General features: G+C 45.5%; 2 protein-coding genes across 16 annotated transcripts in view; both read left to right on the forward strand.

The window, feature by feature from the left end:
* Positions 1–17,942, forward strand: part of LOC113033089 (voltage-dependent N-type calcium channel subunit alpha-1B-like) — a 321,621-nt gene that overhangs the window by 291,946 nt on the left and 11,733 nt on the right. For 14 of the 15 annotated variants that reach the window (XM_026186433.1, XM_026186426.1, XM_026186427.1 and 11 more), the window contains one exon: positions 4,048–4,086. The exons of the other annotated variant lie outside the window; for it this stretch is intronic. In XM_026186433.1, coding sequence (XP_026042218.1) covers positions 4,048–4,086 — 39 coding nt within the window. The remainder of the gene's footprint in view (positions 1–4,047; positions 4,087–17,942) is intronic. 15 annotated transcript variants of the gene reach the window in all.
* LOC113033091 (uncharacterized) lies at positions 5,492–8,643 on the forward strand. The gene is made up of 2 exons (XM_026186436.1): positions 5,492–5,515; positions 5,591–8,643. Exon 2 carries the CDS (start codon positions 5,771–5,773, stop codon positions 8,405–8,407), a length of 2,637 nt encoding a protein of 878 aa, XP_026042221.1. The 5' UTR covers positions 5,492–5,515; positions 5,591–5,770; the 3' UTR covers positions 8,408–8,643.

A 17,942-nucleotide genomic window follows, 5' to 3' on the forward strand; every position in this document is an offset into this window, starting at 1 on the left:
CTGTAACGTCTTCTGTAAGAAGCTTTTCTGTCCCCCACTCGTTACCTGTATGAATGGCACCTGTTTGAACTCATCATCTGTATAAAAGACACCTGTCCACAGCCTCAAACAGTCAGACTCCAAACTCCGCCATGGCCAAGACCAAAGAGCTTTCGAAGGACACCAGGAAAAGTATTGTAGACCTGCACCAGACTGGGAAGAGTGAATCTACAATAGGCAAGCAGCTTGGTGTGAAAAAATCAACTGTGGGAGCAATCATCAGAAAATGGAAGACATACAAGACCACTGATAATCTCCCTTGATCTGGGGCTCCACGCAAGATCTCATCCCGTGGGGTCAAAATGATCATGAGAACGGTGAGCAAAGATCCCAGAACCACACGGGGGGACCTGGTGAATGACCTGCAGAGAGCTGGGACCAAAGTAACAAAGGTCACCATCAGTAACACACTACAACGGCAGGGAATCAAATCCCGCAGTGCCAGACGTGTTCCGCTGCTGAAGCCAGTGCATGTCCAGGCCCGTCTGAAGTTTGCCAGAGAGCACATGGATGATACAGCAGAGGATTGGGAGAATGTCATGTGGTCAGATGAAACCAAAGTAGAACTTTTTGGTATAAACTCAACTCGTCGTGTTTGGAGGAAGACGAATACTGAGTTGCATCCCAAGAACACCATACCTACTGTGAAGCATGGGGGTGGAAACATCATGCTATGGGGCTGTTTTTCTGCCAAGGGGACAGGACGACTGATCCGTGTTAAGGACAGAATGAATGGGGCCATGTATCGTGAGATTTTGAGCCAAAACCTCCTTCCATCAGTGAGAACTTTGAAGATGAAACGAGGCTGGGTCTTCCAACATGACAATGATCCAAAACACACCGCCCGGGCAACAAAGGAGTGGCTCCGTAAGAAGCATTTGAAAGTCCTGGAGTGGCCTAGCCAGTCTCCAGACCTCAACCCCATAGAAAATCTGTGGCGGGAGTTGAAAGTCCGTGTTGCTCGGCGACAGCCCCAAAACATCACTGCTCTCGAGAAGATCTGCATGGAGGAATGGGCCAAAATACCAGCTACTGTGTGTTCAAACCTGGTAAAGACCTATAGTAAACGTTTGACCTCTGTTATTGCCAACAAAGGTTATGTTACAAAGTATTGAGTTGTATTTTTGTTATTGACCAAATACTTATTTTCCACCCTGATTTACGAATAAATTCTTTACAAATCCTACCATGTGGATTCATGGATTTTTTTTTCACATTCTGTCTCTCAAAGTTGAAGTGTACCTCTGGTGCAAATTACTGACCTCTGTCATCATTTTAAGTGGGGGAACTTGCACAATCGGTGGCTGACTAAATACTTTTTTGCCCCACTGTAAATGGCTTCAAGCTCACACTGAGACTTGTGGACCACTATCAGCCACTGAGACAGTAGACACATTTATGTGTTTTTGTTTTTTTATATGAATATTTCATACTTTAAGGCTGCCTGTTTATTTAAAGGAGATGAACAAAATACATTAGAATTGTACATAATGATATCATAGATGATAGATTAAATAAATAGATTTTAAGTAGATGCTTGTGCATTCTTGAAGTCTTATATGTTGAATTGAATTATGTGCTTACCTTGAGACTACTGTGTGTGTGCGTCTATTGGAGCGTGCTTCGGCATCCTCCGTGGACGATGTATTTCTCCCTTCTTGGTCCCCTGGTAGCCCCGGTTTTCCCCTGGTATCCCTTAGCTTGGTTCCCCCTAGCTGGCCCTTGCTTCCCCTTGGTTGGTCCCCCTTCCCTGGCATGTCGCCGCGAAAAAAAACAGGCTTATGCGCTGGTCGGACCATGCTGTGCAGCTGCCGGCTAGCGAGTAGCTTGGCTACAGTGAGGAAACACAGCAGGGACACGGCTTCAACATTCAAACATACCCTGTCGCTTGGCACTGTGCGGCTCGGCTGCTATGTGTGTTAACACTGCTACTGCTGCAGCTGCAGGCTGTGTTTCCCTGGCGTATTGCCAGCGCTTCGCCGGTTTACGCACCAGCTGGACCTCGCTGTGTCTGATGCTCAGCCAGCGAGTGAATTAAAATCCCAAGATTAACAATTTTCAACCATATTAATCTGTCTTATTTGCAACAGAGTTGTGTTTTACTGCTATATTTTTTCTGGTCTTTATGAAATTGTAGATGACATTCTGTCATCATTATGATCAGATAATGTCTCTGACCACCAAGGATCATTTTGGGCAAAACCCCACTCTTTGAATGCAAGGGCCAGTCAGCAACCAACTGCTGTTCACTTAACCTAATCCTAACAGGTTACATCCAGTTAAGCATGCCAATCCAAGTTGTTCCTGTGGTGTGGCCAATGTGCATGTTGCAGCTTGTGGAGGCCCACAAGGTTTCATTATTGATCCATTCAAAGCTGAAAATCTCTAAATGAGTCTTTCACAAGAGCCTAAGAAATATTAGAAGCATCTCATTTCCTGCGTGATCTTAATCGATTCATGCATTCAAAGTGCCCTGTTCACCCACAGGGTGGGAAGAGCTGCTGTTGATTCTTCTCACAGGAGAGGTGAAGTCTAACGTAATCTGATTAGACCCTGGCTCACTGCCTGCTGTTTGTACGGTATTGTTTTTCTTCTGCTGCCAACTGAAACTTTGATAGCTCTTCCAAATAGCTTTGGATCCCAAATTTACAGAAAGAGGAATATGGTAATTGCATTACTGTGAAGAATAAAAAATTTGAAATGGAGGATTAATGGCCTTTTAGAAAGTGCCTGCTGCACATGTAGGATTACTCTTGTACCTCTGATTCTCAGTAGTATCACTTGATCTTGGTTGGAAAAGTATGTGCAGATCTGCTTTAATTTTCAGGGTATTCCCTTGCCAGCCCGACTTGACAGACAACAACAGAAGGAACAGTGGGTGGCATGTTCTTTGATATATCTGTGACAATCACAGAATGCAGGATATACTGAAGGGAGCAGACGCAATGCTGGATAGAAACACAAAAAAATATTACTGAATTCTGCTGAACGTCACTTTTTTTTAAAGTTTGTTTTAAATAGGTGTGTAATAAACAGTGATGCTTAGTGATCTTTAGTAAAAAGAAAGACATCAGAGAACATGTCCTAGCTTTTGAGTTTTGTGCATTTAGTTTTAATTATTTGAATATTAAATGATAAGGACCAGTGAGTGCAAGCTTTCTTTTATAAGTGACCAAGGGGCCTCCGTACTGTAGGAAATAATGGATAGGTTGACTGTGATTTTATTCCTAACATGAGCTAGCCTCAGTGTGGTTTGTATGTACAGCACCCGGCCTCTCTCTAGTTGCTTGCTTTCACCTCGCCCTTGTGATTAGATCTGTTAGTAGACATATTGTTGCCCTTTGCACCAATTTTCATTCCCCATTCCCTGTTTTTTTGCCTCTTTAGTGGATCCCTTGTTGGAGGCTCTGAGCCTACACATTTCCCCTGCTGGGCTACAGTGGACCAGCAAGGGAAACTGGATCTGTTGGGTGGGATTGCAGGGGGGGAGGTTGAGTGGGTGGTTGTTGGCCCTGCTGTTGCTCCTGGGTATCTAACCTGGTGGGATTGAACTTTACCTGTATTGCTTCTTACAATTTTTTATAATGTATAGCAAAAGCCTAGCCGATTCAAACATAAGATTCATAATGACTGTATTTATGCAAAGGAAATTAGGGCTTCCTATAGGTTTTGGGGGTTATTTGGGATGGTGGTGGGAAGTCATATCTTATGGCATGTGGAGGGTAGTGATGAGTTGATTCTCCCCTGCCCCACCTGCCTTCCAATCTAATGTAACTCAGTGATCCCTTTGCACACTTAGGTGGGGCTCACACAAAGAAATAAAAATTTGTCAACTAGAATAATATACGTAATTAGCTATAATAATTTATAGATGTTCCCCAATCGAGAAATTGGTGAACATACCTGGATAAATATTTTGTCCTCATCTGTATATCATTTCTATCTTTCTCAATATTCCTAATATTCATCTCTCCTTTCTTTTCTTTCTGTTTCTCCCTTGCATTACAGCGGAGCCATTCACGCCACTCTCCAGGGATTCATCTAGCTGTATGTACATTCTGCCAAACAGTATTCTTCTTTACTGCTATTGACAGTATGGTTAATTTATAGGCTCAGGCTTGATGGACTCTTAAAATAAGTGCTATAGGAACAAATCCAGAAACTCTGATGTTACCATCAAGAGTTACACTGACACACGTGTAGGTCAGTGTAAGTCCTGTGGAATTAGGTCATTGGAATTATCATGTGAAACACGATACATTAACCTGATATATATTAAGTACTGCTTTAAATTTGTCTCAGCAGAGTCTTAGCCAAAATGTGTTTCACTCATTAGGTAGTTCTGATTGAAACTACTCAGTTTATTTTACTTTGCATAGGTTAGGGTAGAAAAACACAATTATCCCATGAAACATACTTATGGTTAAGTATACAGAAATTGTCTGAAAACATGCTTCAGTTTTCCTGGTCAAACTTGGAAGGAGATATGTTTAGTTTCAAATAATAAAACTATTACAAAGAAAAGAAATCCCTATTGTTAGCCCCTCCATGAATCGCTATCTTATCGTGGTGGAGGGGTTTGTGTGACCCATGTTCTCGGGGGTTTCTGTAGGGGTTGGATGTATTATGTGTTAAATGGTGGACCGATTCCTCCGTACTGAGACTACCTTTTGGGACATGGGATGTCACCTCTCTGGTGGGGAAAGAGCCTGAGTAAGTGCATGAGGTCAAGAGGTATCAGTTAGATATACAGGGAGTGCAGAATTATTAGGCAAGTTGTATTTTTGAGGAATAATTTTATTATTGAACAACAACCATGTTCTCAATGAACCCAAAAAACTCATTAACATCAAAGCTGAATGTTTTTGGAAGTAGTTTTTAGTTTGTTTTTAGTTTTAGCTATTTTAGGGAGATATCTGTGTGTGCAGGTGACTATTACTGTGCATAATTATTAGGCAACTTAACAAAAAACAAATATATACCCATTTCAATTATTTATTTTTACCAGTGAAACCAATATAACATCTCCACATTCACAAATATACATTTCTGACATTCAAAAACAAAACAAAAACAAATCAGCGACCAATATAGCCACCTTTCTTTGCAAGGACACTCAAAAGCCTGCCATCCATGGATTCTGTCAGTGTTTTGATCTGTTCACCATCGACATTGCGTGCAGCAGCAACCACAGCCTCCCAGACACTGTTCAGAGAGGTGTACTGTTTTCCCTCCTCGTAAATCTCACATTTGATGATGGACCACAGGTTCTCAATGGGGTCCAGATCAGGTGAACAAGGTGGGTGTTGTAAAGGCTCACCTTTCAGCACATTCACTTCACCAGATGCACCTTGTTTCTTTTCCTCACCTTTGATTGGGTGTGGTGCTTGGCCTTAATTGCACTCACCTGTCACTCGTTATATAAGGACTGCACTCACCTACCCCTCACTCACTCCCACATGGGGCGGCAGCTGAGGTGAGTTTCTCTTTGAGTCTCCTGAGTTCATGTATCATTTTGAGTTACTTAAATCATACTTTATGTCCTTTTTAGAGAGAGCAGTCCATGTGTGTCTTTCTTTCCTTTACCTGTTATACAATAAAACGACAAAACCTGCAAATGACGACTGCTTATTCTCATTCTAATCCGATGAGCCCATGATGATGACTACTGAAACCCTGAACCTTCCTTCCTCCAAAACATGGTCCTCCGAGCCGGAGTGGTATTAGCGTCATGGATTCAAAGCAGCCATTGACTGAAGGTTTGAGAAGATCCAGTCGTGATAGTCGACCTCCTGCCTACCTGCAGCAGTATGATGTTCAGTATCCTGGAGCTAGAAGAGCTACATGTGAGACAGAGAGTCAAACAGAATGCCAGCATAGTGACACATACACACATGGGCTGCAAGATCCTGTCGGAGAGTCAGAAAGACAACCAGAGACATCCCCTGCTCCTTTACCCACCAACCAAGATGAGGTCATGAGGGAACTCCTGATGACAATGAGGGAGATTAGGCAATTCATGATTCAGTTATCTCCTCCCCATTCTCGCAGTTCCTCCAGATCTTCAATTCACACTGTCTCTGATGAAAGCAAATCCTCTGTTTGCGGTTTACAAGCCATTCCCCAAACACATCAGCAACATGAGCAGTTCCCAGTGATTGATCCAGCAACATGTCAGTCACCCTCTCAGCCCCCCCAGGTTAGCCGTCACTCTGGTGCAGTTCTGGCTGCTAGCCCTCCTTTCCCTAATTCAACAATATTAGATGCTGCAGTTCCTTCAAGTGGTTTGCCTAGACCAGTTTTTCCTACACCAGATGAGACTCCTTTTAATTTCCTGGCCACACCACTGCAAGGTCCCCACCAGATTTCATGTGTTCAACCTGCTGTTCATCTAGATGAAGACCCCGCTCAACCTCTTGTCTGCATTCCGGAACCAAGGCAGCACCCTCCTGTAAAGCAGCAACCAGCTACATCTGATGGTTTGCATGCACAAAACCCTTCAGTACCCATTACTGCTAGTTCTAGTCACCCTGTTAGCACTAGAACACATGTGTATAAGCTTGAGGGTCCTTCTTTCCCAGACCTTACCAGAGAAGATGAAATCCAGTATAGGCTGTTACGAATGGCCCTTACTAACCTGCTTGACCCTCATGAGACAGAGCATTTCAAATATCATGTCCTTCTCGATCATCTGAAAGTAGACCAAGCTAAACGGTTAGCTATTTCCTTTTCCTATGCTCCTGACCCATACACTCAAGCCACCAAAGCTCTTGATGAGCGTTATGGGCAACCAAGACAGCTGGCATTGAAAGAGCTAAAGAATATACTGGAACTGCCTCCTATCAGAGCAGGTGATGGTCAGAGTCTTGATAATTTTGCTCTTCGTGTACAAGCTTTAGTTGGTTTGCTTAGCACTATGGGTGATCAAGGACGGACAGAACTAAATTGTGGCTCCCATGTCGATCGCCTACTTGAAAAGTTGCCCGCAGAGCATTCCAGTCGCTTCAAACGGCACATTTACAGGGAACAAGGAGATATGATGTATGACTTACCTTTGTTCTCATCCTGGTTGCAAATGGAATGCAAGTGTCAACCAAGAAAGGACAGTCCTGTTTCATCCTCTAACCAGCCACGACCTGCCCATAAGTACACCTCTCCACTCACAACAATATTACATGGGACAAATGCATCCGATCCTGTACAGGCAGCACAACCCATCATAATGACTAAGGCAAGATGTGCATATTGCCGCTCACCTGAACACCACATTAGTAAGTGTCCCGAGTTTATTCAGAAGACAAAGGATGAGAAAATAAACTGGATAAAGACAAACAAACGGTGTTGGCGTTGTGCTAGAACTCATCAGGCTGCGAAGTGTGATCTGAGGAAAGCATGTGCCACCTGCATGGAAAGACATCTACAGATCCTATGTGAGGTGAATCAGAGACCTAGAACTGAAACTAATCCTGTAGTGAGGACACTGTACTTTGATAGACCTAGCGATCGCCCTAGTGTCCTTTTAAAGGTTGTGAAAGTGCTCCTGCGTAATGGCAAAAGAACCCTGGAAACATATGCAATACTTGACGATGGCTCCCAACGTACCATGCTTCTGACATCTGCAGCTAAGCATCTCCACCTAACTGGGAAAGCTGAAAAATTATCACTCAGAACTGTCCATCAAGAAGTTGAAACCATTCAAGGTTCTTGTGTAAGTTTCCAGATTTCTCCCATCGCACATCCAGAGAAAACTTACACAATTAATAATGCCTTCGCTACAAGTCACTTAGCACTTTCAGACCACACCTACCCCGTATCCTCTCTTCAATGGAGATACAAGCATCTTCAAGGTATCCCATTAACCTTTACTAACAAAGCAGCTCCACTACTGCTCATAGGCTCTGATCATACCCACCTTATTACGCCTATTGCACCAGTTAGACATGGACCATTTGGATCTCCTGCAGCAGTCAAAACCCGCTTAGGATGGACACTCCAAGGTCCAATCACAGACTTCCAACCCCAGAGCAGTTCCACGCATGCCCAAGGTTTATTCACATCTTCCAGTTCAGGTTCAGGAGAACCACTCCAGCACATCCTTGTGTCCGCTGATGGCTCTGAATTCATTCAGCCTCTTCATACTCTACCAGCAGCAGTACCTATGTCATCACCGGCAGTGCCACTATCACCAGTTCCACTGCCTGTGGCTGCCATTCCGCCAGTGGTCAGGGCGCTGCCTGCTCCTGCACCACCTGGTCCTGCCTCTGCCAAGCCCCGTACATTGCCCCCAGCACCTGCAAAACTGCCCAATGGTCTGCAGGTCTGGGCCTGCTGCTGCATCCCACGTGGTTGGCATTTGGACCTGCTTTGACGCCACCGCTGGCTACATGGTCGGCCCCCTGAACTGTCTGGCCTGCATTGTCGACCTCAAGGTTGACCCCCTGAACCTATAGTAGACCTGTAGCATGTCTGATTCCTCTGCCCCCGCTTTGTGAAAAAGAGCATCTTTAATCCTTTGAACATATTTCTCAGTAGAAATATGGGGGCGGCTGTTGAAAAGGCTCACCTTTCAGCACATTCACTTCACCAGATGCACCTTGTTTCTTTTCCTCACCTTTGATTGGGTGTGGTGCTTGGCCTTAATTGCACTCACCTGTCACTCGTTATATAAGGACTGCACTCACCTACCCCTCACTCTTTCTTCACTCCCACATGGGGCGGCAGCTGAGGTGAGTTTCTCTTTGAGTCTCCTGAGTTCATGTATCATTTTGAGTTACTTAAATCATACTTTATGTCCTTTTTAGAGAGAGCAGTCCATGTGTGTCTTTCTTTCCTTTACCTGTTATACAATAAAACGACAAAACCTGCAAATGACGACTGCTTATTCTCATTCTAATCCGATGAGCCCATGATGATGACTACTGAAACCCTGAACCTTCCTTCCTCCAAAACAGTGGCCATGTCATTAGTTTTTCTTCTTTTATACCCTTTCTTGCCAGCCACGCTGTGGAGTACTTGGACGCGTGTGATGGAGCATTGTCCTGCATGAAAATCATGTTTTTCTTGAAGGATGCAGACTTCTTCCTGTACCACTGCTTGAAGAAGGTGTCTTCCAGAAACTGGCAGTAGGACTGGGAGTTGAGCTTGACTCCATCCTCAAGCCGAAAAGGCCCCACAAGCTCATCTTTGATGATACCAGCCCAAACCAGTACTCCACCTCCACCTTGCTGGCGTCTGAGTCGGACTGGAGCTCTCTGCCCTTTACCAATCCAGCCACGGGCCCATCCATCTGGCCCATCAAGACTCACTCTCATTTCATCAGTCCATAAAACCTTAGAAAAATCAGTCTTGAGATATTTCTTGGCCTAGTCTTGACATTTCAGCTTGTGTGTCTTGTTCAGTGGTGGTCGTCTTTCAGCCTTTCTTACCTTGGCCATGTCTCTGAGTATTGCACACCTTGTGCTTTTGGGCACTCCTGTGATGTTGCAGCTCTGAAATATGGCCAAACTGGTGGCAAGTGGCATCTTGGCAGCTGCACGCTTGACTTTTCTCAGTTCATGGGCAGTTATTTTGCGCCTTGGTTTTTCCACACGCTTCTTACGACCCTGTTGACTATTTTGAATGAAACGCTTGATTGTTCGATGATCACGCTTCAGAAACTTTACAATTTTGAGACTGCTGCATCCTTCTACAAGATATCTCACTATTTTTGACTTTTCTGAGCCTGTCAAGTCATTCTTAAAATATTATAATTCTTATAATTCTGATCACTTATCAGTACATATCCATATTTTTATATCTATAAAAAGGAAAGCTGACACTTGCTAGAATTTTTCAAAGGTGTAAGTATCACAGCAGATGCCTTTGTGTCAAAGTATCTGAGGCTAAAACACAGAAAAACATGAAGATTTTCCTGACATGGGATTTTATAGCAGATGACCTTAAAAATATTCTGCAGTAGATCAAAAACAAAAGAAAACCATTAATCAATATATGAACATTACCTGATGCTGCTGAAGTGAAGCAAAGCAAAGTTACAGAGGTTTTATTAGAGACATAGCTAAGTGTTTTGGAATTTTGCATAATTTTAAAAAGTTCAAATTTGTTTAGTAGCCTATTCAACAGCAGAAATTAGGCTTTCTTTTCCTAAGTAAGTAAAAGAAAAAAAAACACAGCGTCCGACAGCGCTGTAAACAACGCTAGACTTGTGCGTAGTAAGCAAGAAAATAATGCAGAAAACAGAGATTTTTGATGGGAAACTGTTCTCGAAGTACACTGAAAGAGAGAGAGAGAGAGAGAGCTGTACATGAAGTGTGATTTTTTTTTAATTTTTTTATCATGGTGGAAGCAAAACAGCAAAAGTAAGAGGGAATTCATGACGATGTTATGTGAAGCATAGTTTGGATCTTCTTTTGCTGCTGGTTCAGTCAATATTGTTTGGAGAGAGATAAAAGCTATAGCTTCCGAATCTAGCGCAAAATGGACCTAAACACAAAGCGCCAATGCATCAGAATCGGTGAGCTGTCGGCTTTCAGCCCCGACCGTGTCCGTGCAACATCACACTGATTCTGATCCGTCAGCGGGTCCATGCTTTGTGTTTACATCTTTGTGCAGAATCTGTTTACCTGCTCTCATTTATTGTTTTAGCTGTTTGGTGGTTGTTGAAATTTTGCTAGGTTTAACCTTAGATTCTGGTGTTTCAGGCAAAATAAATTTATATATGAAAAAATCAATTCAGGATTTTAATGAATCGATATCACATTATCCAAGCTAGAATCGATAGTCAAAACCCACCCCTACACACAACATTGTAAAGGTGTGTCAACCAAGACAGCCCTACAACATCCAGAGCTTTCAGGAACTCAGGACGAACCTCATCCACCCCACGATCTACCTGTGATCTACCTGCACGATACACGGTGCAGTCACGAGCAGTGGGTAGAATGAAACTGCATATACAGTATTCTGAGTTTCTTGATGTATTTGTTATTCCTTTTCAGTCTAGTTTCATTTCAGTTTATCTAGTTACATTCTGCCATGCCTGGGTTACAGTTTTAATTCATGATTTATCAAGCTCCCCATTTGTCTCATCCCTGTGTTAAGTCTTCGTGTGTTTGTCTGTAATGTTTCATGTCCAAGTTTTCTTTGTTTGTCTAGTTCGAGTCATGTCTGGGTCTCGTTATGTTTCCCGTTTTATTTTGAAGGATCCTTGTGTTTATTGTATTTAGCTTCACGTCCCCTGTCCTGTCATTATGTTAATTGTTATCAGCTGCTTTCCCCATGTGATTCCGCTTTCCCTGATCAGTCAAGTCAAGTAGTCAAGTATTTATTTATTGTCATTGTCGAAGAACAATGAAATTGCGTTTGGGGCTTCCGTACAACCCGTAAAAAAAAAAAACAAATACCCCTTAAAACCCAAGTGTAAATATTTAACCCAGTGTGACTTCAGTGCAATGAGACAATCCTTAGCAACAACATGAGAACAAGACAGGTAATGTTCATAGGACATTCAGACAAAGACCTGAGAAACATGACAAAATGCAACAATGCAACCCGTTCAATATTATTGTACTGTGAGATATGATGGTTGTCTATTTAAGAAAGAGGGGGGGAGAGAATAAAGATTTAATGCACCAATGCAAACCAGTTCAGTGCTATTAAGAAGTTGGATATGGTTATTGTCCGTGAGAGGGGGGCAGAGAGGGGAGGGGGGCAGAATTCAGGAGCCTCACAGCCTGTGGATACAGGCTGTTGGCCAGTCTGGATGTTCTGGCCTGTATAGACCTGTACCTTCTCCCTGAGGGCAGCAGGTGGAAAAGGTGGCGCGCAGGGTGATGTTGGTCCCGCAGGATACTGTGCACCCTCCTCAGACAGCGAGTGGGGAAGATATTACTAATCTCTGGCAGAATTGTTCCAATAATTCTGCCAGCTTCTTTCACCACCCGCTGGAGTGCTTGCTGGTCGGCCTTGGTGCAGCTGGGGAACCACACTAGAAATCCATGCGTCAGGACGCTGCTGATGGCACAGTTATAGAAGTTCAACATCAGAGGTCTGGGAATGTGTGCGCTCCGTAGTCTCCTCAGGTAGTAGAGGCGCTGTTGGGCCTTCCGTGCAACTAAGGTGATATGGTTGCCCCAGGACATGTCCTCGGTCACAGTTACCCCCAAGAATTTAAAACTGCTCACCCTCTCCACCGCCTCACTGCCAATGAAGAGAGGCAGATGGTTGTTATGACCCTTCCTCCGGAAATCTACAATGATCTCCTTGGTCTTTTTGGTGTTTAAGACCAAGTTATTGTCGTGGCACCATGACTCTAGTTGTTGCACCTCTGTCCTGTAGTTTGTCTCATCGTTGTTGGATATAAGTCCGAGCACTGTGGTGTCATTGGCAAACTTAACAATGAGATTGGACGCGCAGGAGGAAATACAGTCATGGGTGAAGAGAGTGTATAGCAGAGGGCTCAGAACACACCCCTGAGGGGCGCCGGTGTTGACCACAAGGGTGGAAGAGGTGTTCTTACCCACTCTGACACTCTGTCTGCGGTTAGTGAGGAAGTCCACAATCCAGTTGCACAGAGAGGAGTTGAGTCCCAGTTGGTGGAGTTTGGGACGGAGTTTATATGGCCGGATGGTATTAAAAGCCGAGCTGTAGTCTACAAAGAGGAGCCATGCATAGGTGTTCCTGTGTTCCAAGTGCTTCAATAATGTGTGCAGCACTATGGCGATCGCATCCTCAGTTGACCGGTTCTCCCTGTATGCAAACTGGTGCGGGTCCAGAGATGGTGGAAAAGCAGCTCTGATGTGTTTAATGACCAGTCTCTCCAGGCATTTGGCGGGAATGGGGGTGAGTGCCACAGGTCTGAAATCATTCAGACATGTGACATTTGACTGTTTTGGGATGGGAACGATGGTTGCTGGTTTGAAACAGGATGGTACCAGTGAACAGGACAGCGAGGTGTTATATATAGAGGTGAAGACGTCCGCCAGGTCCGCAGCACAGTCTTTTAGCACCCGGCCCAGCACTCCATCCGGCCCGGCCGCCTTCCTGGTGTTAATGCTCCGGAACACACGCCTCAGCTCATGAGTGCTCAGGACCGGAGCAGGGTCGGTTGAGGGGAGAGGGGACAGGACAGGGTCGGTGTTCTCCCTATCAAAGCGGGCATAAAAGAGGTTTAGGTCCTCAGCCAGAGTAGGACTATCGGCTGAGGGTGATGGTGTTCTCCTTTTGTAGTCCGTGATAGCCCTGATGCCTTCCCAGACCTGCTTTGGGTTTGTGATGTTCTCAAACCTGGCCTCGATACGCCTCCTGTGCTGCTGCTTGGCAGTCTTGATGCCTCTTCTCAGGTTAGCCCTGGCAGCACTGTATGCCTCCTGGTCCCCGGAGTTGAAAGCGTTGTTCCTCGTTCGAATAAGTTGTTGAACTCTGTGTGTCATCCAGGGTGGATTATTAGGGAACACACGGAGTCGTTTCCAAGTTGTTACATTGTCCACACAGAAACGGATGTAGTCCAAGACAGTGGAGGTGTAACTGTCCAATGCGACACGATTGTCAGTGTCCTGCACCTTGAATACCTCCCAGTCTGTGCAGTGGAAACAGTCCTGAAGCATCGGAATAGCATCCTGCGGCCATGTTCTCACGGTTTTGGTTGTAATCCCAGTGCTCTTGATCTTTTGTGTGTATATTGGGTGTAGCAGAAGGGAGAGATGGTCTGACAGACCCAGGTGGGGATAGGCCTGGGCTCTGTATGCGTTCGCCATGTTGGTGTACACCTGGTCCAAAGTTCTATCTCCTCTGGTAGCACACTTCACATTTCGGTGGAAATTGTGAAGTACAGATTTCAGGTCCGCGTGATTAAAATCCCCAGCCGCAATAAAGACACTGTCCGGGTGTGCTACCAGGCTGTTATTGATGCTGCTGCTCAGTTGTGCTAACGCTAGCTTAGCATTAGCATCTGGTGGAATGTAAACAGCGCAGATGTAAACGGCAGAAAATTCCCGAGGGAGATAGAATGGACGGCACTTTAACACCAACAGTTCTACCTCTGTACTGCACAGTCTTTCCGTTACCGTGACGTTCGTGCACCAGAAGTTGTTAATATAGATGCACAGCCCCCCGCCGGTCTTCTTACCCGAGTCCGCTGACCTGTCGGCTCGATAGGCGGTGCGGCCTGCTAGATCAATAGCCACATCGGGAATGGCGCTGTCCAGCCAGGTTTCAGTAAAAATCATGCACGAACAGTTGTTGAAAGTCCGTCGAGTGGCGATCTGCAGTCGTATTTCATCCAGTTTGTAACGGATTGAACGGGCATTGGAGAGGAATATGGTCGGGAGTGGTGGTTTAAACGGACTAGCCTTTAGCCGTGCCCACAGGCCTCCCCGCCTGCCTCTCTTCTGCCTCCGCTCGCAGCGTCTCCTCCTGCGGCTTGCTGTTGCGGGTAGCCCCGGGGGTTGCTTGACGATCTCCGGGGGGATGAGATACTCGGATGTTAATTGAAGATCTCCACGGCTTAGTTGTAGTAGATCATCTCTATTATATTGAAGTAACCCCAGACTGTGTGAAATGATACACAGCACCACAGTACCATAGATTTCAGTTCAGCATTCAACACTATAATCCCCCAACAGCTCATTCAAAAACTGGTCCAGCTGGGGCTCAACACCTCACTGTGCAACTGGCTGTTGGATTTCCTCACCGGAAGACCTCAAGCAGTACGGGTTGGCAGTAATACATCCAGCACCATCATTTTAAACACAGGGGCCCCGCAGGGATGTGTGCTGAGCCCCCTCCTCTTCACTCTGCTGACCCATGACTGCACTCCATCATACAGCTCCAACCTCTTCATCAAGTTTGCGGACGACACAACGGTGGTGGGTCTCATTAGCAACAGGGATGAGACTGACTACAGAAGTGAGGTGAGACGCCTGGCCACATGGTGTGCTGACAACAATCTCTCTCTGAATGTGGAGAAGACGAAGGAGATTGTTGTGGACTTCAGGAGAATGCACACCCAACATGCTCCTCTGACCATTGACGGAGCGTCTGTGGAGAGAGTGAGCAGCACCAAGTTCTTGGGTGTGCACATCACAGAGGATCTCTCCTGGACGTACAACACCACAGCACTGGCCAAGAAATCACAGCAGCGTCTCTTCTTTCTCCGCAAACTAAGAAGAGCAGGAGCACCAGCCCCCATCATGCACACTTTCTACAGAGGCACCATCGAGAGCATCCTGTCGAGCTGCATCACTGTGTGGTTTGGAGCCTGCAATGCGTCCTGTCATAGAACCCTCCAACGCATAGTGAGAGCTGCAGAGAGGATCATTGGTGTCTCTCTCCCCTCCCTCCAGGACATTTACAGCACCCGTCTCACTAAAAAAGCCCTTTGCATAGCGGCTGATCCCACGCACCCAATGCAAAGCTTCTTCAAGCTGCTGCCGTTGGGGAGGAGACTGCGGAGTCTCCAGGCCAGGACCAGCAGGCTGAAGGACAGCTTCATCCATCAGGCTGTCAGGAAGCTTAACTCCCTCCCGATTCTGCCCCCTCTCCCCTCTCTCCTCCACGGTCTCACTGAACTCTGTCACACACACACAAACACACACACTCTCTGACTCACTCACTGGCCTGCACCAGTTACCAGTCACTTTGTGGAGCATTGGACTGCCATTACCTCATAAGACTTTGTTGTTACACTTTCTCTTACCGTACATTACTAAATCTCCATTTGCACTATTTGCCTATTTGCACTACTCTGCCTGGTTTACACTCAATGTCACTTACTCATTATATTGTATATTGTATAGCTTTCTTGTTATATGTAAAATTGTATTTATTTAAATTTTTACTTTTTAATTATTTTACTTGCATTTTTAATCACTTTTATATTTAAATATATTTAAATGTTCATTTGCTATTTATCTAGGGATTGAGAGTAACGCAATTTCTATTCTCTGTATGTCCTGTACATGTGGCAGAATCGACAAATAAAGTTGACTTTGACTTTTGAAAAAAAAAAAAAAAAGTGCAAAAGTGTAGGAGCTCCGGGCCGCTGCGTCTGTGCGCGCGGCCATCACTACAATATACATGTTTTACAACAAAAGGAGTGTGTAAAACATGTATATTGTAGTGATGGCAGTATACTGTGTATATTTATACTGCCAGTATGGAAAATGATTATTTGGAAATGCTTAAAATGGAAATGATAATTTACTGTGAGGTGAGGTGTGGTTGGGGTGTGGACAGTAGTTGTGCTTTTGTAACGACGAGGGGGGAAAGAAGGGGGGAAAGAAAGAGGGAAAGAAAAACAGCTGAGAAGAGGGACGGGGGAGAAGGGCAAAAAAACAAAAACCAACAGAATAAGCAAAAAAAAATAAATACATATATCGATCACCTGGATCACCTGTTGAGAAAGAAAAAAGAAAACAAGCAGAAGAAAACGAGAGTAATAGAATAAACAACATCACAATGATATATGGGAACATGACAGTAAATACTAAATATTAAACATTATTGTGCAGCACGTAAGATCGACAGCGCACAGTGTGCTTTGAGGTAGGAGCCAAAAAGGGTGTAGTTTGTGAGTGTGAGCTCCCGTGTGTACACCCGTGAACATGGACGCGCTTGTTTTTAAAAGGTTCCTTCATGTAATGATCTGCTAGAGCAGGGGTGTCAAACTCAAATACACAGTGGGCCAAAATTCAAAACTGGAACAAAGTCGTGGGCTAACATTAATATTTATTGAAAAAAAAACTTCCTCCAGATATAAGAATGAATCTTTTCTTATGGACTCAAATAAGTTTTGCTGGAAAACTGAATATGGAACAAGCAAAGCTTAATACTAAACAATATATATATTAGCTGTATAATACCAGTAGGCCAGCTCTAATAGTAATTTGGTATGGCTTCGCGGGCCAAATGTAATTAGGCTGCGGGCCAAATTTGGCCCGTGGGCCAGAGTTTGACACCTATGTGCTAGAGGGTGTGGGGAGCCACTGCCCCGTCCTCCAGGGCATGAAGCAGGTATGGAGGAGATCAAAACTCCAGACATCCAGAGGCCCCCAGAACACAAGAGACCAAGGAAGACCAACAGAGGGGCAGCCGTCCCACTGTCCCAGAAAGAGCTGAGGAGAGTCCCAGATGAGGGGTCACTCAGCAGCCGCGGAGCAGAAGCCAGGGGGGTTGCAGTGATGCGCCCGTGAGCTCCGCCAGCAGCCAGCTGTGCCTGAGTGACCAAGCCCCAGGCCGAGAGGCCGCGGGCACCCCACCTCCGAAGTGGCCCGATGTGTACCTGGGCGCCCATCCCCGGACACAAAGAACCACCAACGCACCGATGTCTGAGGGAGTCCGCCACCGGCAGGGGAAGTGGTGGGGGGAGATAGGCCTCCAAACCTTGGAGGGCCTGATATGTCCCCAGAGAGGTGACGTCTGATACCCAACCTGACGTATAGACACAGACATACAGGCACACACAGATACAAACATCCATTCCCACCCTCATGCTCTCATATGCACTTACTCCACACTCAACCAACGTGGAGACAGACATAAAGCGTACTCTACGAACCGGGTCTAGGTACATTGCCCCTGGAGGGGGGAACTGCACCCAGACCCAGGCGGTGTTACCCTTTTCCCTGCGGTGGGGAGAAGCAGACCGACCCGACTCCACAGCAGGGAGGCCCTACATTTCAGACCCCAGTCGGAGGGCCAACTCCTCCTCCTAGCCCCCCGCTCCAGCAGGCCGCAGAGAACGGGGTGAGAGAAGACTCCAAACCTCCCTCCACCCGCTTATTGTAGTGTTGATGCATGTGTGTTCTAAGGTGCATTTAAAACCCAGGAGGGCATGGAGCTACCTGTCAGAGAGCAGCAGGTAAGCGCATAGCCCCTCCTGCTAGCCCTCAATGTCTACGTGTATT

The sequence above is a fragment of the Astatotilapia calliptera genome, chromosome 12 (genome assembly GCF_900246225.1).
Source record: "Astatotilapia calliptera chromosome 12, fAstCal1.2, whole genome shotgun sequence".
NCBI lineage: Eukaryota > Metazoa > Chordata > Actinopteri > Cichliformes > Cichlidae > Astatotilapia > Astatotilapia calliptera.